This window comes from Podarcis vaucheri (genome assembly GCF_965113315.1).
Source record: "Podarcis vaucheri genome assembly, chromosome: 7".
NCBI lineage: Eukaryota > Metazoa > Chordata > Lepidosauria > Squamata > Lacertidae > Podarcis > Podarcis vaucheri.
Window position 1 is genome coordinate 4,390,525 of NC_138765.1, and position 20,830 is coordinate 4,411,354.

At 51.0% G+C, this 20,830-nt stretch overlaps 1 protein-coding gene across 6 annotated transcripts in view; it reads right to left on the bottom strand.

Annotated features, from left to right (window-relative positions):
* PAK4 (p21 (RAC1) activated kinase 4) overlaps positions 1-20,830 on the bottom strand; it is an 88,859-nt gene that overhangs the window by 11,353 nt on the left and 56,676 nt on the right. For 5 of the 6 annotated variants that reach the window (XM_082231046.1, XM_082231049.1, XM_082231047.1 and 2 more), the window contains 4 exons: positions 14,481-14,704; positions 4,720-5,427; positions 2,471-2,968; positions 728-861 (listed from right to left, as the gene is read on the bottom strand). In XM_082231046.1, the coding sequence (XP_082087172.1) occupies positions 728-861; positions 2,471-2,968; positions 4,720-5,427; positions 14,481-14,684 (1,544 nt within the window). In that variant the 5' untranslated portion in view covers positions 14,685-14,704. The remainder of the gene's footprint in view (positions 1-727; positions 862-2,470; positions 2,969-4,719; positions 5,428-14,480; positions 14,705-20,830) is intronic. The other variant, XM_082231050.1, reaches the window with a different exon arrangement.

Sequence of the window (20,830 nt, forward strand, 5' to 3'; positions counted from 1 at the left end):
TCCACAAGTTCTGGAAATCCGGCAGGAGCCAGCCCTGACGTCTGAGAGAGAACCATCTTCTGAACCTCTGCTCTCAGCTGGAGTAGAAAAGGGACTTTCAGCTGCATCCCAGTTCCAACTCAGCCACACGGGACTGCTTTTCAAGCGAAGAGAGAGCAAGGTCAGGCCATTGAGGAGCACTTAAAAACAAACACTTCTTTCCCTGCCCATGCTGCAAAGCTTTGGAAATGCTTCTTTTCCCCAAAGGCCTTTACATCAACACATGCACACTCCTGGCTTCTTTTAGCTGGTCACAAAGGTCAGTATATGCCCAGCCAGCTGCTGTTGGGAGAACAAGGCTCTCTGTACAGCAGGGCTGGGCAATATCTGGTTTTCAAAACTGTGATATATAACCAGATAAACATCGCAATATACCGATATATCACAATGTCTGAAATAAGGATGGCGCTATGTAGAGACATTGGCTGGCTTCATGGTTTCCCCCGCATTGTGATTTTTGCATAGCGCACACAAACACACACATACCGTGATTTGCACAATACACTACCAGGTCAAAAATTATGAAACCAATATCATGATATGGACTTCAAACCGGTTTGGGACGATATATAGATATATCGCCCAGCCCTACTGTCCAGGTGGACTCAAGAAAACTCTGTAAGGAAAATGGGTAAAACAGCAGCAGAGTCCCGGAGAAGAAGGGGCTCAAGACTTCTGCTCCCCATACCTTGTGTGTGTGACAATGTCCGTCAAAGCGCCTCCTTCCAGGAACTCCATGACGACCCATAGCTCATCGCCCACCAGGTAGCTGTTGTACATCTCCACCACATTCTCATGCTGATAGTCTCTCATGATCACGACCTGAAAGGGGGGAAATGGACAGTGGCAGCTGGGAGGGAGGAAGAGCCGCTGGATAAGGACCCAAAAAGTGCCTGCTGGATGAGGCCATCTAACCCAGCATCCAGTTTTCGCAGTGGCCAACCAGGTGCCCCAAAGACAAACCCGCAAGTAGGATCCGAGCGCAAAAGCAACTCTCCCCTCCTACGCCTAAAGTAACAAGTCAAAACAACAGCAAACTAATAACAGATTTAGGGACGTGGGTGGCGCTGTGGGTTAAACCACAGGGCCTAGGGCTTGCCGATCAAAAGGTCGGCGGTTCGAATCCCCGCGATGGGGTGAGCTCCCGTTGCTCGGTCCCTGCTCCTGCCAACCTAGCAGTTCGAAAGCACATCAAAGTGCAAGTAGGTAAATAGGTACCGCTCCGGCAGGAAGGTAAACGGCGTTTCCGTGTGCTGCTCTGGTTCGCCAGAAGCAGCTTAGTCCTGCTGGCCACATGACCCGAAAGCTGTACGCCGGATCCCTCGGCCAATAAAGTGAGATGAGCGCCACAACCCCAGAGTCGGCCACGACTGGACCTAATGGTCAGGGGTCCCTTTATCTTTACCTTTAAGAACAGATTAACACTCACATCAACTTCCGAAATGTCTGGGCAGGCTTGTCAAAGCAAAAATGTTTTTAATAAGTGCCCAGAAAAGTACAGTGAAGGCGTCTGTCCGATCTCAAGAGGCAGGGAGTTCCAAAGTTTAAGTGCTGCCATGTCAAAATATGGAACGGGTGTTACATGGCACCAGTGCTTTTTTTTCTGGGGGGACGCAGGGGTATGCATACCCCTAAACATTTTGTGAATCTAAGTTTGGCTTCATTGAGGGGCAGTATTTCAATATGAGTAGGAAAATGAGAGTACCCCTAAACATTTTTTTTTAAGGAAAAAAAGCACTGCACGGCACCTGGAAGAGTGCCAGTTCTGCAGAGCAGTCGAAGGGGGTGAGGTGATCTCGCAGGTGAACTGGTCCCAAATTGTGAAGACTTGGGTGCCTGGCTGTTGCTGGACTACAACTCCCATCATCCCTGACTGCTGGTCCTGCTAGCTAGGGATGATGGGAGCTGCAGTGCAACAACAGCCGGAGACCCAAGTTTGAGAAAGGCTGTGTTAAGGGCTTTCGGTGGCGCTGTGGGTTAAACCACAGAGCCTAGGACTTGCCAATCAGAAGGTCGGCGGTTCGAATCCCTGCAACGGGGTGAGCTCCCATAGCTCCTGCCCACCTAGCAGTTCGAAAGCACCTCAAAGTGCAAGTAGATAAATAGGTACCACTCCAGCGGGAAGGTAAACGGCATTTCCGTGCGCTGCTCTGGCTCGCCAGAAGCGGCTTAGTCCTGCTGGCCACATGACCCGGAAGCTGTACGCCAGCTCCCTCGGCCAGTAAAGGGAGATGAGCGCCACAACCCCAGAGTCGGTCACGACTGGACCTAATGGTACCCTTTTTATACTAGCCGCCTCTGCTGCCAGGACACCCCACACTATACCCTTTGGGGAAGGGGAACACCATTCTCAACACACACAGGGGAAGAAGAACAGGAAGCGAGGCTACGGAGTGGGGACCTTTCTCCACCCCACCTCCCGGCCCCTCACCTCGTTGAAGAGCAGCTCCCGCCGCTGCTGTTTCCGCAGGTCCATCTTCTTGACGGCCACCAGCTTCCCGGAGCTCTTGATGGTGGCGATGCAGACGATGCCGGTGGACCCCTCCCCGATCTTGATGAAGTTGTCCAGGTAGGTCCTGGGGTCACCCGGGTCCACCACCATCTGCAGGGCGGCCCGGAACTGTTCGTGGGAGACCCGCTGGGGCTCTCGCTGCGGGGAGCGGGGCTGCTGTGGGGCTGGGGGAGGGGGGCCCGGGGGCTGCGGGGGCGGGTGCTGGGGAGGGGGCTGCTGAGAGTAGGGCGGCTGGTGGGCGGGCGGCGGGAGGTGCGTCAAGTGGGGGTCCGAGGCGTGCTGGGAGAGTCCTGGGTGGGGCGGCTCTGGGTTCCGGGATCTCGTTGGGCCCGATGGCGGGGGCCTGGAGGAGCTGCTGTTTCCACTTATGGGGCCGTTGGAGGCTGTTTCTTGGGGTTTCCCGGGCCTGTGCTCTGCCTAAAAGAAGCAGGGGTAGGTGGGGTGAAATGGTTACATCAGTAACTGGGAAGGACGGAAAAGATCAGAGAACCATACAACTGTAGACTTATAAGAGACCACGAGGGTCATCTAGTCCAACCCCCAGCAGTGTCTACTTTCAGGCAAGCGTGGAAGGGCTGATGATCCCCTCAGACTACTCACTACAAAGGGAAGGGGGCAGAGAAGGTCACACTCCAGCTGCCCGGTTGCCAAGGGACCCTCAACCCGAGCACTGAGTGCCAGAAACCAATACGGTGATGTTGGTGCCTTAGGACTTGAGATTCACCACCGCCAGTTCCGATAATATGTGAAGTATGGATCTCGCCAAAACAGGTCATGTGTTCTCAAACCCCCACCTGCCCCAGAATGAGCAGCGCCCTCCAACCTTGGGTCCCCAGATGTTGCCGGACTACAACTCCCATCATCCCTGACCATTAGCTAAACTGGGGGGGGTGTGATAGGTTTTGTAGTCCAACAATACCTGGGCACCCAACCGTTGAAGAGCACTGATGGAGAGAGATTTGTGGGTAGCTCTTGCGGACTAATATGGAGTAAGAGACTGCTGATCCGTTCAGCCCAGGGCCGTCTTCTCTGCCCAACAGCAGAATCGTAGAATTGTAGAGTTGGAAGGGACCCATAGAGTCATTTAGCCCAGCCCCCTGCAATTCAGTAACACCTCAAGAGACCCAGACACACAGAGGTGTCTCCCAGCCCTTTTAACCTATGCCATAAGAAAGTAAAAGCAGCCTGCTTGATCAGACTAGAGTTACACCTAGCCCTGCATTTTTCTCCCCCCAGTGTCGAAACAGATGCCCTCTAGAAAGCCCACAAACCAGGTTCTCTCTGTCCTCTGTAGCTCATCTCTCCTGTTGCCCGTGGCAGAGTTATGCCCAGAACACAAACACACACATACGCACACAGCAGGAAAGCGGCAGGGCCCCCTGCTAGATTAGGACAAAGGACAGGAACCGAGGCGGAGATGATAGTGGTTAGCTAGACGCAAAAGAAAGTTGAAGCTAAGGATGGCGGTGCCCTTGGAGGAAGAGGAAGAGGAGGAAGAAGAGTGGCAGAGGTGCAAGAAAAAAGGGTTCCAGACACCTGACAGTTCCACGGTAGATTCCCTCGCGATGGAGGCTTGCGGCACCCACAGCGCAGTATTGCTGCGGCGTTTCTACAGAGAGAGAGACAGAGTCACTGTGCAGGAGGCCGTGGGGCTGCGGAGGGTGGTTAGAGAAAGGCGCGCGGAGGGAAAAGAGCAGAGAGAGGAGCGTTTCCTTCAGAAGGTGGACAGCACCAGAGTAGCTCAGGTTAGTGGGAGCAAGGGCTGTGACAGCAGAGGAGAGGAAAGGCAGGACGGACACCCAGACGTTGCAGGAAGACAGCAGGTTGCAAAGCGAGGGAGCGCTGCTCCGAGGAGGAAGGAAGGCCCGAGAAAGAGGAGACACAGCAATATGGCAGGGAGCAGAGCAAAGAGCCAGCCTCTGGAGGTCTCTACAGGGTGGGGCTTCTGCAGAAGAGCTTGGCTTCGCGGCTCAGAAGGTGCCCACTGCCCATCACACCATCAGCCACTCAGGGATGCTGGCAGTAAGACGCAAATCCCTTTTAAAAGCAGGAGGCATCTTCACTTGCTGATGAGCTTGTGCTCCAGGGAAAAGGCACTTGCGGAGGGTCAGTCCTGGCTGGCCAGGGCTAGAGAGCCACAACCTACAAGGGGTATGGGGAAACGTTACCTGAGCACCCCGGACGGGATCTGTGTCCGCTCGCGGGTACGTGTTAAAAGGCCGCCCGGTCTGCTGTGCCGTTTTCATGACCCCCTCGGAGATGGGGATATTTGGGGTCCGGATATTGGGTCCCGAAAGAGGCCTCTTTTCCCGGGGGGACTGCGGGCTGGTCTCCCCGGTGTAGGTCGATTTAGGTCTTTTGTCAGGGCCGTCCGCACGCTCCCTTCTGACCACGCGCTCCGATGGCTCCTTCTCAGCGGCCGTCTCCCTCCTCCCGTCTCGCTCGTGTGGCCTGTGCCTGTGGTCCGAGAAGGGCTTGTGGTAGTCTGGAGGGTGCGGCCGGTGGTGAGGTTTGCCCGTGGGCTCCTGCCCCCGGGGGTGCTGTGCGGCTGTCCTGTCTTCCCGGCTCCTCTCCCGGTTCTGGTCCAGCTCGTTCCGGGAGCCATGGCGGTTCCGCTCCTTCAGCTCCTTGCCCCTGCTGCCCCCAGAGTCTTCCTCGACGACGGCAGCATGGTAGTGGTGGTGGTGGTGGTGGCGGGAGGGCCTGGCCAGGGCCTCGCTCAGGCCGTTCTCCTGGTAGAGCTGGTCGTGCCGAGGCGGGAAGGGGGGGCTGTCCCTGCGCAGGGAGTTGGAGCGCGACACGGACATGTTCTCAAACTCATCCAGCAGCCAGGCCAGGGAGCCGTCCTTGGCCGCCTTGTTCCCCCGCACGATGGTCTTTATGCGCGGGGCATGGGAAACGGAAGCGGCAGGGAGGGGAGGGAGAAAAAAGACAAACACAAACACAAAAGAAAATAAGGTGAGCAACACAAAAACAAAACAAAAAAAGAAATTAAGGGGCTTGGTGGATGCCTGGCAGCAGGTCAGTTTTGGCACACACGCAAACACAAAATGAAGCGTACAGAAGCATGCGGGCGTCGGGAGGGGGCGCTGTTGCTCACACACTGGAGAAGCAAGGCCTTTAAGGAAGCTGCTCTGAATTCCGAAGTAATTTCCCCATATACACCCATTCCATCCGTGCATTGAACCTTCCATGAAAACCACAAATGCAGGCGATAACAACGCTTGACTCAAAAAGAAATGGCTTGAAGGAAACGGTAAAGCCTCTAGATTTGTTATCCAAAGGCACAAACCACGATGCTATCTACGTAAAATGCATTGCCGTCATTTATGTTGCATCAGTCTGCAAAGCTCTGATTTCAGAGCCTTCCAATCACAGCATGGCCACCGTCTCTTCCTCTTGCCAGAAAAAAAAGGGGGGGTGAGATTTGCAAGACTCCACACTCATGTGGCCACTGGTGGCCCAGGAAAAGGCTTACTCCTCCCTCACATATCATGTGCACACCCTCTGGGGTCAATGCAAGAACCTTTCCCTCCCCTCCCCTCTGCACCTGCCAAGCACTTCAAACGCAAAGCAACTTTCACATCCCACCTTTTCTACTGGCTTCCGAAGCAGAGATGTGTTGCTTTGCTTCCCCCTCCTTTCCTCAAGGCCTGATCCTATACTTTTGCGCCGGCTCTTATCACACTCTGCACAACACACAGATCAGTTGCATGCTGCAAGCAAGCGAGAGGACACAACAGCCAGGCCAGGCCAGGCATGCAGATTATTATTTTTTCCCTTTCAAAACCAGACCCACACATCTGCTAGAACACTCTGAAGGACACCCTGCCAGACTGAAAACAGATTGCGGTGTCTGGAACAGAGACACCCAACCACACCACAATCCACCGCAAGAAACTCCTGCAAGAGCGCTGAAGTATTTGGGAGGCAAGGCCTGTGTGAGGCCTGCAGTATAGATATGTGGGTGTTAGCAGGAGAGCTTCCAGAGATCGCTCCTTTCACTCACAAGGGCCCTTTCTGCCATGCTGATTTATTTAGAGCATTTGTACCTGGCTCTTCAGGTACAAGAGTGGCTTACATCCCATCAAAACAGAACAGTCCCTGCCCCACAGATTACAATCTCAAAGAAAAGACACTCAAGGGGAAGGGAACAAGGAGGGAAGAAGAAAAATCAAAACTCAGGCACCCATTTCTAAACAGCTGTTTCTATACTGACCAGCAGGCACAGTTCAGGGGCAGGAAGTGCCTGATGGAGCTGGCCTTTCAGTAAAGCTGACCAATTGAGAGCCCTGCTTCTTATCTCTCCTGCTGACGCAGTCTGGTGGAATGGCTGCCCCAAATGACAGTTGCAGGAGAGGAGGCCTGATGGAGCTACTTTTACACCGGAGGACTTTAAGGAAAAATTTCCAGCAGCAACGTAACAACCATTGGTTCACACAGCATTTGAAATTTGCCAGGCGCATTTTGCACCTGGCTATCAGTCGCTTGCAACCATGTGAAGATACCGGGGCGCCAGGACGGTGCCTGACGTCTCCACCGTCTAGAGGTGCATGCCTGGGGGTCCTTGGGTCTTGCCTGTTTTTCACACGCTAACAACACACCCTTTAGAATTCTATCAGTGAGATTCTATCTGCCAAATCAGAACAAATTTCAGGATCAAAAAGTCACACTGAAAAATACAACTTTCAAGCCTCCTGGCCCCAAAATGGCAAACTAGGCATTCCGTGTTGGCGACTGTAACCCTGGTTTAAGGAGTCGTTTGGCACCCAGCTTATATATCTGAGTTTCTAACACTGGTTTCAGAGAGATGCAAATGGTGCAAGTCAACATTCAGTTATCTGTGACCTACTAGAACCAAGAACTTTCCTTCTATTTGCGGCCTGCATGCAACACTTTATTTCCAGAACAAGCAGCGCTAAGGCTCCAGGAGCCTGATAGGAAGTCTCACAATCTGCCTTCAGAACAGCTCCTAAGCTCAGAGAGGCTGGTTGGTGAAGGAGAGGAGGAGGCTAGACAGACGAGTGGGCACACACAACTTCTGTTATTCCGCCTCTGCCAAAACAGGACTCGTAAGCCAGACGCTTCGCATGGTGACACCTGACTGCTGCCATGAATGTTCCTCCGGCCCAAATCCAAAGCAAGCGAGATGCTGCCATCTTCACTCTACCCTGGGAGGACAATGTGCAGATTCCTCAGACCAGGAGCTTGAAAAACGCTCTCCGCCAACAGCCTCACATGTGGGCCAAAGCAGCAACACAAATAAGCACCCACACCCACAGAGAAAAGTACGGCTTTCGGGTAATTGGCTCGGTGACTGTACAGTTATACAGGGGATGATGGCGGCGAGAACGCATTTATAAATAAGTATTCCAGAAAGGCACTCTCGCTCCTTGCTCCCTTGGAGATGAAAACCTGACCTCAGCGCTTGCAGCCCTCCCAAGGATCCCTGATCTTTCTGCAAAGAGCGATTCTGTCCCAGTTTACACAGTCAGCAGGCTTTTTTCGTGGACTGTAACACTTCAGGCTATGGTGGTGGGGAGAGAGAGAGGTGAATGCTTCCCCCTGGAAATAATTGCCTCCACACAGGAAGTTAGGAATATGGACCCTGTATATTTGAAGGAGCGTCTCCACCCCCATCGTTCAGCCAGGACACTGAGGTCCAGCTCCGAGGGCCTTCTGGCGGTTCCCTCACTGCGAGAAGCAAAGTTACGGGGAACTAGGCAGAAGGCTTGGTTCAGTAGTGGCACCCACCTTGTGGAATGCCCTCCCATCAGAAACACTGTAAAATTAATGAATGTTAGAATGATGTTGGATAGAAAATAAGTGGTCTTTTGCTGTAATGCTATAAGGGAATATGAGAAAATGGTTATTAATAGGTAAAAAAAATATTAATGTTATAATATTTAAAAATTGAAGATTAAGATGAATGAAGAGGGGAGGGATTTGCTGAATTAACAATTGGAACTGGAATACAGAAAAGGAAGGCATGAGGAGGTCCGGGAAACAAGCAAATGAAAAATATGTGATAGAAAGATTGAACTGTTTTTTAACTATTTTTATTTTGTATTTTTCTTTTTCTTTTGTAATTTTTTGAAAATCTTAATAAATATCTTATAAAAAAGAAGAAGAAGGAATGCCCTCCCATCAGATGTCAAGGAAATAAACAACTATTTGACTTTTAGAAGACATCTGAAGGCAGCCCCGTGTAGGGACGTTTTTAATGGTTGGCGCTTTACTGTGCTTTTAATATTTTCTTGGGAGCCGCCCAGAGTGGCTGGGGCATATAAATAATAAAATTATGATTATTAGGAAGGCAGGGAGAAGAGCTTGCAGCCCAGCCTCCCCAACCTGCTACTCTTCTACAGTGGTACCTCGGGTTAAGAACTTAATTAGTTCTGGAAGTCCATTCTTAACCTGTAACTGTTCTTAACTTGAAGCACCACTTTAGCTAGTGGGGCCTCCTGCTGCCGCCACTGTGCGATTTCTGCTCTCATCCTGAAGCAAAGTTCTTAAGCCGAGGTACTATTTCTGGGTTAGCGGAGTCTGTAACCTGAAGCGTCTGTAACCCGAGGTACCACTGTACAGTGGTGCCCCGCAAGACGAATGCCTCGCAAGACGGAAAACTCGCTAGACGAAAGAGTTTTCCGTTTTGGAGGTGCTTCGCAAAACGAATTTCCTATGGGCTTGCTTCGCAAGACGAAAATGTCTTGCGAGTTCCTGCTGGGTTTTTTTCCTCCCCCCTTTTTCTAAGCCGCTAAGCCGCTTATCAGCTGATCCGATCAGCAGATAAGCCGCTAAAAGCGCTAATAGCGCTAATCCTTCAATGGGCTTGCTTCGCAAGACGAAAAAACCGCTAGACGAAGAGAATCACAGAACGGATTCTTTTCGTCTTGCGAGGCACCACTGTATATGTAACAATGTTGTCTATGTGCAAAACTCTGCACCATTTTAGTCCATAATCCTGCAGACTGTATAAAAAGGGGCTGCACAGCATCGCTGGAGGTGAGGACCTAAGACCCTAAGAGTGCCAAGGGGGGGCCACCTAGCCCAGAATCTTGTTCTCACAGTGGCCAACCAGATGCCCAAATGCAACGCCACTCTCCTCAGTTACAGTGCAGTTGCCAGAATTTAAGGCGCATGCTGCCTCTGATTCTGGGGGCAGGACGCAGAGCCAGCATAACTAGGAGCCATTCAGGGCCTTACACCCCCCCCCCAACAAAAGGGAAGTGGCTGACGGAGATGGGAAAGAGAGGAGGGCCACATCTATAGTGCGCCAGCGCACAAAATCCATGTGCGCGCCCTTCTCCCCCGCTGAAGCCCCTTCAGTTGACGTGGGCCGCCCTCAATGAATGTGTTTAGTATGCCAAGAGCGGCTGCCTTTTGCCCCCAGCCTACACAATGCATAGCTCCACACTGTGGAACCTCTTTCATTGGAGAGCTGTGCGAGCGCATAAAGATTTCCTTATCAGAGCGCGCTCAGGCTCATCTAGCCAGCTGGAAACGTCAAGAGGCAAAGATTCCCAAGAGGCAGGCTTGCCGGAGGGCGTGGGGTGGGGGGAAGAGAGGGAATGTGCTCATGGAAGAGAGAGATCTGAGCCGCAGGATCAACACAGAATCACAGAACTGCAGAGTCGAAAGGGAGCCCCAGGGGCCATCTAGTCCAAGCCCCTGCAATGTAGGGGTCTCAACTGAATCAGACACAACAGGAGGCCATCCAACTTCTGCTTGAAAACCTCCAAGGAAGGAGACTCCATCCTGAAGGTCCAGATTCCGGGCCAAGAACACTCCTAACCGCTATAACGTACCATTACACAAGCACACTTGGCTCAAACTGGCTCTAGTCCAACGTGGCGCCCAAAGGGGCAGAAACAGAAGGTTTCTTCCGTGTGGGCATGTGGCAGCAGGAGGAGATCTATGAGGCAACAGGGAGTAGGGGAAGGCTGAGTGAAAGGGGGTCCCGGGGAAAGTGCAGGCTACAGACTAAGCGATGCAAGCTTTGCTCCCCGCGAGAGAAGCAGATGGAGCATGTGGCTGGACTTGCTCTGGAGTTTCGTCTGACAAAACCACACTGACATTCACACAAGCCGTGCAGGAGCTGTGCCTGGTGTCAGAGAAATGCCCAAGCGCAGTGCGCTAACTGCTCCCACATGCACGGAAGCTGCTCTCTCTACAATGGCAGGTGTTTTGTTGGATAAAGGAAAAAGGGAGATTCTAGTATCTAAAGTCACATGGAAGAGGGGAGCAAGCCTGCTTTCTGCTGCTCCGGAGGGGACGGCCCAAAATAATGTGGTCAAACGACACATCAGGAAGAACACATCAGACGACACTAAGCATCAGGAAGAACTTCCTGGTGGTAAGAGCTATTTGACAGTGGAACGGACTCTCCTTCGCTGGAGGTTTTCAAAGAGAAGCTGGGTGGCCATCTGCCAGAGATCCTTTAGCTGCAATTCCTGCACTGCAGGGGGTTGGACTAGATGACCCTTGGGGGTCTCTCCCAGCTCTACAGTTCTGCGTTTCTCAGAGCTGAACCTTCCACAGCAGGTTCTGTGCCTAAGCACAAAGAGCAAGAGGGAGAGGGATGGGCTTCTTAGCTACAAATGCCGTTCCAAACGGCCTGAAGCAGCAATGCACAGCGTGTTGCCTTGAATGAGTTTCTGAAGTGTCCTCCTGGGTAAACAAGAGGCAATTTGCAGAGGCCTGCAGAAACGTTAAGATCCCACCCTGCAGCTGCCAGAACACGGAATGGGAGCCCGGCTCGTCGGAGGCGGCAACAGGGGCCCCTCCCCACTGCAGCTCCCAGAGCACCCCTGGGACAAGGCGCCTCGCCCTCCCCAGAAATGCAGCGCTGCGCCTCCAAGGGAAGCAAGCAATCCCTGCAAAACTGCCGTGGCGTTTATTGGGAAGGCAGGGAGGGGTTGTTTAGTTCCCTAAACAAGGCACGTCCCAAATTCTGGAGAGATGGGGCAGGATGACACCAGAAGCAGGGAAAGGTGTGGGTGAGTGGTAAAAGGGAAAGAACGGAAGAAGCTTGGAAGAACAGCCAAGAAAAGGAACAGCCAGCAAGATGGCTCTACTGGAATATTGCAGCTAGGGCATGGGGCAGGGGGAGATTTGAGCTGGCACTTCCTATATACAGTGGTACCTCGGGTTACATACACTTCGGGTTACATACACTTCAGGTTACAGACTCCGCTAACCCAGAAATAGTGCTTCAGGTTATGAACTTTGCTTCAGGATGAGAACAGAAATCGGGCTCCGGTGGCACGGCAGCAGCAGGAGGCCCCATTAGCTGAAGTGGTGCTTCAGGTTAAGAACAGTTTCAGGTTAAGAACGGACCTCCGGAACAAATTAAGTACTTAACCCGAGGTACCACTGTATATATCTGTTTTTTAACATATCATTTCAACAGTAATTAAACATACTTTTACATCTTATTCAATTTTTTTGACTTCCATCAGTCCTGTCTGAAAATTTTCCAATCTAATCTCTTAGTATGAATTTCTTATTTTCCCTATGACATTTCAATCTCATAATCAATATCTCTATCTTTGTAACACTTCGTATATTTCTGCTTCTTGTAGTCCTACTAGCGTAATTTGTTGATTACAGTTGCTCTTCAAATAATTCATATACTTCTTCCAATCTTCTGTAAATCTCTGGTAAATCGCTGGCACTTCCAACAAGGTGGGGCTCTGGCTAAGAGGCAAATTCTCCTGCCAACAGCGCCTCCCGGACCCAAGCAGACCAGTCTCATCAAGCCCCACACCAGGCCGCGGCAGGACTGGAACAACAGGTCTTTGGCTTTTATTCAGACCCAAGCCTTTCCCTCGCTTCTCTCCAGGAAGGCAACACGGGCTGAGTCACCCTCTGCTGAAATTACACGGAGCAGCAGCCTCTGCCGTGCCCTGAAAGTCACAAGCCACTTCCTCTGTGGTCAGGGATGCGACAGGACTTCCGCCCCTACCTTGTACTTGGGGACAAGCAGGTGGCGCCTGGACGTGCCAGCCAGCCGGCTTATTTAAAAGGACAACATCCACTTTGGGCTTACAAAAACAAATGCAAAAAAACTCACCACGCACACGCCATTTTAAAATGCAATATTGTTAGCAGAGTGACCAGGAGATAAACCGCATACAAAACACCTGGACACGCAAAAAGGCATTCCGATCGATTTTGGTATGAACGCTGAAGCCTCATGGCCAGGTTCAATGCCATGCAAGCATTCACACCTAACCGTTATAGAATTGTAGAGCTGGAAGGAACCCCAGGGGTCATCTAGTCCAACCCCCAATCACAGATGAAGAACCCCTGACAGGTGGCCCTCCAACCTCTGCTTAAAAACCTCCCGTGAAGGAGAGGCCACCACTTCCGCCTGCCCTCTACCTGGCAGTACAATGATTTAACTCTCCCCAATACACTTTGTTGTCCTTGAATCCTGCTAGCCCATAGAAAGCCAGGCACTGATATCCTAATGCCTAAATAGACGCCTTCTCCATCAGCTAACCCTGACAGGGTTGTCTGTCACTATCTGCTCCTGGCTTGAACTAAAAGCTGAAGCAGAGCACCCCTTGCTGCCTCCTCGGCTAAGTAAATAGACAAACACAGGCATTCTCCTTACCGCTAAGGATGTTCATACTGGTAAGCTGTCGAGGGTGGGCTGGCTATCAGGATGAGCCCCAAACCGGCACCCCATAGTACAGGAAGTGCGATCAATCTCTTCCAGGAAAACCAGCCAGCAAACCCCTTCCCCCATCGGACACGAACCTTTAAAAGCCTGTCGGTTTCCAGATCTGGGTGAATCACTGTTGACTTGAGGACACACACCACGTTGTTTTCAGGATCAAGTTCCTGGCTTGCTAACACGCAGCGCTGTACCAACCCCCCTGCACCCTCCAGCAGAAGGCATTTCGGCTCCTCCGCCTCAAGCTGAACCCCGTGATGCTTCTGAAAGAGCCAGGCGCTTCTGCCCCCAGAGGCCAGCTCAGAGCTGCCTCACACACTCTGCATTTGACCCCTTGCCTGCTGCGCTGGGACTCCACTCCCACGTCCAGATTCTGGCTCTGGCGTTCAGGCCTGGGTGTCCCGCAGCTCCGAAATATGTCAGGCTTGCGGTCCGCTCTCTCCCCCACCTGCCTCACCCTGGGAAAAAATTTAGCTGAGCTGCAAACTCATTACATACAGGACACATACATCGCCCCATTCCACGAATGGAAGGGGTCGTTCCAGGATCTATGCCTGAACCAAGCAGTCATTCAGAGACGACATCTCATTTTGCATGCTCGGCAAGGGGAGCCTCTTACGCTGCACCCCAGAGATGGGGGTCCAAAACTCCAGTCACTCCTATATCCAAGCACAGCACAAATGACAGACAGGATACCCGGTGGGTGAGGGTAGCAAACTTCTGACATGGACAGAACTCGAGTCCTACAGAATCCGCTCATCAGAAAGAAATTCAGGAAGCTGTTCTGATGTTACGTTTAGTCTTGTGAACGCACCCCCAAGCCTTCAAGGTTACACTGCAACCGGAATCCGTCCCCCGGCTCAACTCACATGTCCAGGAGTTTTGCCAGATGGCAGCAAACTGCAGCCTTGGGAGAGACGCTGAGTTCTCAAAAACCACTCCAACCTTATGGCTGGTGACAAAGTGGTGGGGTGAAATGACCCCAAGGTTACTTTGAGAGTCTCCTCTAGCGGTTTGAAGCGCTAAGTTCAGGATGTGTCCCCCCCCCCGCCCTCGCCCCCTTCTTACACAGCATCAAAAGGTCTACAGATAGCACCTGTACACATCAGAGCAGGCTGCAGCTGCAGCTACCAGCTGGCCATTTTATGGCTTACTCGCTAAGCCACCGCTCAGAAGCACATTCCCATTCCGAGAGCAATGTATGAAGTTCAGGTCCCACACGAGAGCAAAGCTAGTGCCATCTACCTTCTGAGAGCCAGACTGGACGGCCGTAATGCACACTGGATCCACCAACGGCTTCGGCCGCTTGGCCGACTCCTCGATGATGCCCTGCCATTGCCTCGGCAGCCCTATGAACTTCTGCTCCTGCTGGTCATAGCCGGTGTGGACCCGGTGCTCAAAGTTGGAGGGGGCGGAGATCTCAATGCGCTTCTTCTTCTTGCTGAACATGGTGATGTTGGCTAGCAGACCTGAAAGGAAACACAGAAGGCGGTTTAGAAAGAAAAAAAAAGCGAGAGGAAATCATAGGAAAAGAAGAAAACAGGCAAATAAGGGTTTGGCTTGAAATCAAAAATGGGCATCAGCTTTGCAGAAACGTCCTACGTATGGGTCAGGCGTTCACAGACATATAGCAAACTAAAAGGGAGCAGAACTCCCATCAGCCCCAGCCAGTACAGCGCCTGTAGCCCCAAACATCTGGAAGGTACCAGGCAGGGGAAAGGATGAGCCTCAAGAACCTTCAAGCAAATGAAGCTCTGGCTTGTTGCAGGAGCTGGAAAAACGTCCCAGTCATTCCCTTCCTTTGCTCAAGACTGATAGGTTGCTGGAAACCACAGGAGGGGAGGGGTGCTCTTGTGCCCAAATCCTGCTTGCTGGTTTCCGCACAGGCATTAATTAGGCCACTGCCGGAACAGGATGCTGGACAAATGGGCCATTGGCCTGACCCAGGACACTCTTGTGTGCTCTCTCTTCTTTTGCAGTCGCTGCACAATGAAGAAACCGATTAAGGCGCTTGACAAATATTAAGAGAAAAGCAAGACAAGCCATTGGCATCCAAGTTCTGCAATACCATCGGCTGTTATCAGTTTGGCCTGTTTGTCCATCTAGCTCTGTACTTTCTCTAGCTGGCGATGGCTCTCCAGGGCCTTGCGCTCAGAGAGAGGGAGAGGTTTTCCCCGTTACCTGCTACTCAGGTCTTTTTAACTGGAGGCTCTGCCAGGGACTGAGCCTCAAACCTATTGCCTACAAAACATGCGCTCTGCACTGATTTATAGTCCCTCCACACGAGAAAGAATAGAACCACAAGGTCAGTAAGATTCGGGGCAAGACACCTTGCAGGATCACTGCTTCCAATGCCAGCAGCGTAATCAGTGCAAACTTATTCCCAGTCACAACACTGGGAACCCTTGAATTCTGGCTACAAAGGACTACAGAGCTGGCTGGCTGTAAACCTTCCTCCAGCGATGAAACCAAAAGCCTTACAAATACATTTGGAGAATCTACTCTTCTGGAGGAAGCAGAGACAACCAAAAAAAGTACACACAACTACATGACAGCAAAGGAACAGCCCAGCACATGGCCTGACAGAAGTATTTTTATTTATCTCATTTATTTAAAGCATTTGGTTGCCTTTGTTGACACAAAACGGGATGGAAAAAAGCCTCCTCCAAGGGAAACCTTGGAGATCAATACAGCAGCACATCAAACATTCTCAGAGGGAACTCGAAGATACAAAAGCCACTTACGAGACGTACAAACAAAGTGTGTTTTGAAATGAGACTTTAGCCACGAGGATAAGGATCGGGTGGATACAAGTAAAGCTCTCTTTAATAGAATCAGAGCAGGCAATGTGTACAGGTAGTGCTTTAAAAAACCCACAGGACTCCTGATGACATTCCCATGCTTCTTAAAATACCTCTTGGCCACCAGATGCTAGGAATAGGGAGGGGATGTGGCTCAAGGAGTTTTAAATGTTTGATGTTTTACTATGTTTTTATATGTGCTGTAAGCCGCCCAGAGTGGTGTATAATAATAGTAATAATAATGAGGATAATAATGATAATAATAGTAATAATAATAATAATAATAATAGTTCTCCTGAGGAACTCTGAGAGCCGCCCCTTCCAGAGGCATCTGCCGGGCCACTGCCAGACTCCCCACAGCAAGCCAAATCTATTCTGAAAGTGGGGCAGGATCTTTCTTCTTTGCTCCACATGCCAGCCCAGTCCTTTCCCAGCTTCTGTCCTGCTTTTCCCTGCACGCCCCTGCCTCAGCGCATCCTTGGGGAGAGCCTCCTCCTACTCGGAGAAACAGTTTTGTTTTGACTCATCTGTCCCACAGGTGCCCGAGCCCTCGATGACCCCGGAAAGCATTCCTAAAACTGACTGCGGTCAGAAGCGCTCGGCACTTTGTAGGATCAGATCTATGTCAATCCCGGCTGGCGGCTTAATCGCAAACACAGACACATCCGGTTCTTATTGCACAATGACAGTGGCCCTCTCTTGAACCAGGGCAAGGGAGGAGTTCCAAACCACTTCCAAGAGACTCTGATCAGCGATGATGAAGAGATCATCGCGTCACAGCCTTTCCTGCACAATACGATCACACCTTATGCATGGATTGGGTTCCTAGGGTATACCCAAATCCTTGGGGTTGCCCTGCAGCTAGTGGGTGAGGGGCAGAGAGAAATCCCCACACTCCCAGAGACCATGCGCTGAGTGGGCCTTCTCAGCAAACAATGGAGAGAGCTTAAAAGAGCTGCTTGCACCAGGTAACACCAAGCAGACCTGACACAAGAGCTTTTGTGCTTGGATCTAACTTACGCCGTTTCAACCAGCCTGCCTTCAATCGCGCCCGGCTGAAATCACACAAATGCACGCAGAGTGCGACTGTACTGCGCTAGACCCAAAAGCAGAGGGCGACACCGCAGAGAGACCGGAGGAAATCGGATTTTCCTGGGCTGCAAGGAAGCTTTGGCACCAAGGGAGATCTAAGCAGGTCTTCCCGAGCTGCTGTAAATAAGGAAAGGCCTGGCTTGTTTACATCCGTAGGATGGAGCATCCTTGAAAGACAAAGGCAGGACAAGAGAACAGGCAAACATTTTGCTCAAGGCAGACTGAAGAGCACTCGGGATCAGTACAAAGAAGATGGCTGAAGCGGTCAAAATGGTTACGTATTCCTGGTATCTCACCTGCTGATCATCCACTGCCTTCCCTTCAACCAGGCAGCCTCAACTTCAACGAAGATTCAGACTTAATACAACTGACCAGAAGAAGCTGTGGGAGCTATTACCATATTTTTTGCTCTGTAAGACGCACCAGACCATAGGACGCACCTAGTTTTTGGAGGAGGAAAACAAGAAAAAAAATATTCTGAATCCCAGAAGCCAGAACAGCAAGAGGGATCTGGCTTCTGGGATAGCCTCTTGCTGTCCTGGCTTATGGGATAGCTGCGCGCAGCCTCTCCCGGGCAGTGGGATGAAGGCTCCCCCTGCCCGGTAGAGGCTGCGCGCAGCCAAGGCAGAAGGCTTCCCCAAGAGTCGCGCTCCCTTTAAAGAGCGCGCGGAGCGCGTGTGCGGCTCTGGGGGGCTTTTCCCCGAGGAGGGAGAAGGGCAGGCCTTCTCCCTCCTCGGGGAAAAGCCCCCAAGAGTCGCACACACGCTCCACACGGCTCTTTAAAAGGAGCGCTGAGCAGAGCCTCCCGCCTGCATTTACTCCATAACACACACACACATTTCCCCTTACTTTTTAGAAGGGGAAAAGTGCGTCTTACGGAGCGAAAAATACGGTAAGTGCCTTCCTATTCTGGGTCACACTTCTTTTGATACTAAATCAAGCCACCTTGTGGGTTGCCAGAACAAGGGAGAACAGGGGCAAAAGTGGGTGCAGCAACATGTGGGTTATTTTCTCCATCCAGGGAAGAAGAAGAGTTTGGATTTGATATCCCGCCTTTCACTCCCTTTAAGGAGTCTCAAAGCGGCTAACATTCTCCTTTCCCTTCCTCCCCCACAACAAACACACTGTGAGGTGAGTGGGGCTGAGAGACTTCAGAGAAGTGTGACTGGCCCAAGGTCACCCAGCAGCTGCATGTGGAGGAGTGAGGAATCGAACCCAGTTCACCAGATTACGAGTCCACCGCTCTTAGCCACTACACCACACTGGCTCTCTAAGTAAGTAAGAGGCATCACCAGAGTTCCGGTCTTAAGCGGCCAGGTTTCCGACAGGGCCCTGGATCATGCAGGATGCGGCGGCTAGGCTGGTGTTGAGAGCTTCTGGTTGAGAACATGTGACTCCACTGTTAAAACAGTGGCTGCCTACCAACTACCGAGCCTCAGGCACCACCTGAACCCTTCTATTTCAGCTCAATAGCCAAGATCATCTCCAGCAGTGCCACTGGTGAGGCTCGTTGACAGCAAGAAACCAAGCCTTTAGTATCACTGGCCCAGTCCTGTGCAACTCTCTGCCACTAGACCAGCGATTCTCAACCTGTGGGTCCTCAGATGTTGTCGGACTACAACTCCCATCATCCCTGAGCTCTGGCCTTGCTAGCTAGGGGTGATGGGAGTTGTAGTTCAACAACTTCTGGGGACCCACAGGTTGAGAAAGGCTGCACTAGACAGTCATCAGGAGCCTTCTGTGCCAACTTTTGAACGCCTGCTGAAAACTTTTCTATTCTGCCAGGGCTATGCAGCTGTTAAGAATGTATCCTTCCACAATGGTTATTTGATGTCTGATCTTAACCTTTTTATAGTTCTTATTGTATGGTTTTATGTTTTGTTGCTGTAAATCACTTTGACACAGCATATATATATTTTATGAATAAACAAACAAAATAAATAAGAACATAAGAAGAGGCTGCTGAGTAAAGGCCAGTGGCCTACTGAGTCTAGCATCCTGTTCTTACAGCAGCCAACTAGATGTCCCAGTTCTCTTTTAAATCCATCCAAGTCGGTAGCCATCACTGCCTCCTGGGGCAGTGAGTTCCATAGATTAACAATGTGCTTTGTGAAGAAGGGCTTCCTTTTATCTCTCCTGAATAATTGCACATGCTGGCCAGAGTAACCTTATAGAAAACTGGTGTCCTAACCCTCCAAGCTCCGGAGGGATTTGCAGTGGGAACCCTGTTCCTTGAACAATCTCTCTACCTTGGACTGACCCATTATTAAGATGCACTGTAAATGTGAAACATGGCTGGTTTCTCTCTCCATCTATTAAACATGCACTCTGATTCTTAACATCACTTTGATTTCTGGCTTATGAGGGCACTGAGGCAACCCCCTTATCAGATTTCTCAGGCACCGGGTGTGTGTGTGTGTGTTTGTGTGAAATTCTGCAGGGCAGAAAGTGTTAACTCCTGACCTTCCCAGATCACTTTTTACAACACCGCTCGACCAAAATAAAAGCATGGAGCAGAACGAAAACCAAAGCATGAATGATCTGCCCTGGTTGACATTTTCGCTATCAAGTACAAAGCGAATGCAGATTTTCGTATCACAAAGGAGGGTGGGGGAAGCAAGAGGAAGTTTGATCCTTTGGCAAAACTGAGCACAAAGGCATCTAAAGATTGCTGCGAAAGATTTCACTGAAGTTCTGCTAGTGCGCGAGTTGAGTGTGAAGGGGTACAAGGCAGAAAATGGATTCAAATCTCTAATCCACAAAACACGGATCTGGAGTTCATGCCCCTTGCACGTACAAAGATCCCTCCTCTCTCACCCCAACCGAGATTTTAAAGGCCAGAGGGCGTGACCTGCAGGCACCTCTCTGTCAAAGTCACCTCAAACCATGCACTGTGGCAAAAACAGATAAAACTGCAGCCAAAATTCCAGGAAGAAAACTGGTGCCGTCTTGAAACAGAAGCAGCACGACCAGGCAATTTTAAGAATGAAAAGTGTTTTTAATTTCCGAGGCCAAAAGGCAGGATATAAATGATTTTTTTAAACCATTGGGACCTTACAACAAAATATTGCAGTATGGAATGCCTCTCTTCAGGGCTCCAGCCACTCCAGTCTATCCCCCATTATTTATTTAGGGAGGAACGCACTGGCGTCCAATTCAAGATATATTGCATTCTTTTAATTTCTCCAGTGAAGTCTATGGGAAGCTCCCTGGGGACGCTGGGAAACAGCTTTTCAGTGTGAACCAGGAAGTAACCTATGGCTCTTTCTATCCATACGAAACATGCACCATCTATACCACTGCATTTTAGCCCCCAGCTGTCCACCATGCAGTTGTCCGGTCATTCCCTTATCAATCGCTCAACATCCTGTGCCACTTGAGTTATGAGGGTCGTTTTGAGTACCACTCCTATAAATTAATTTTTCTCTGTAGGCTTTTTGTACTTGTGTATACCTTGGGGTTAGGGACGCGGGTGGCGCTGTGGGTTGAACCACAGAGCCTAGGGCTTGCTGATCAGCGGTTTGAATCCCCGCGATGGGGTGAGCTCCCGTTGCTCGGTCCCTGCTCCTGCCAACCTAGCAGTTCAAAAGCACGTCAAAGTGCAAATGGATAAATAGGTACCGCTCCGACGGGAAGGTAAATGGCGTTTCCATGCACTGCTCTGGTTCGCCAGAAGCGGCTTAGTCACGCTGGCCAAATGAC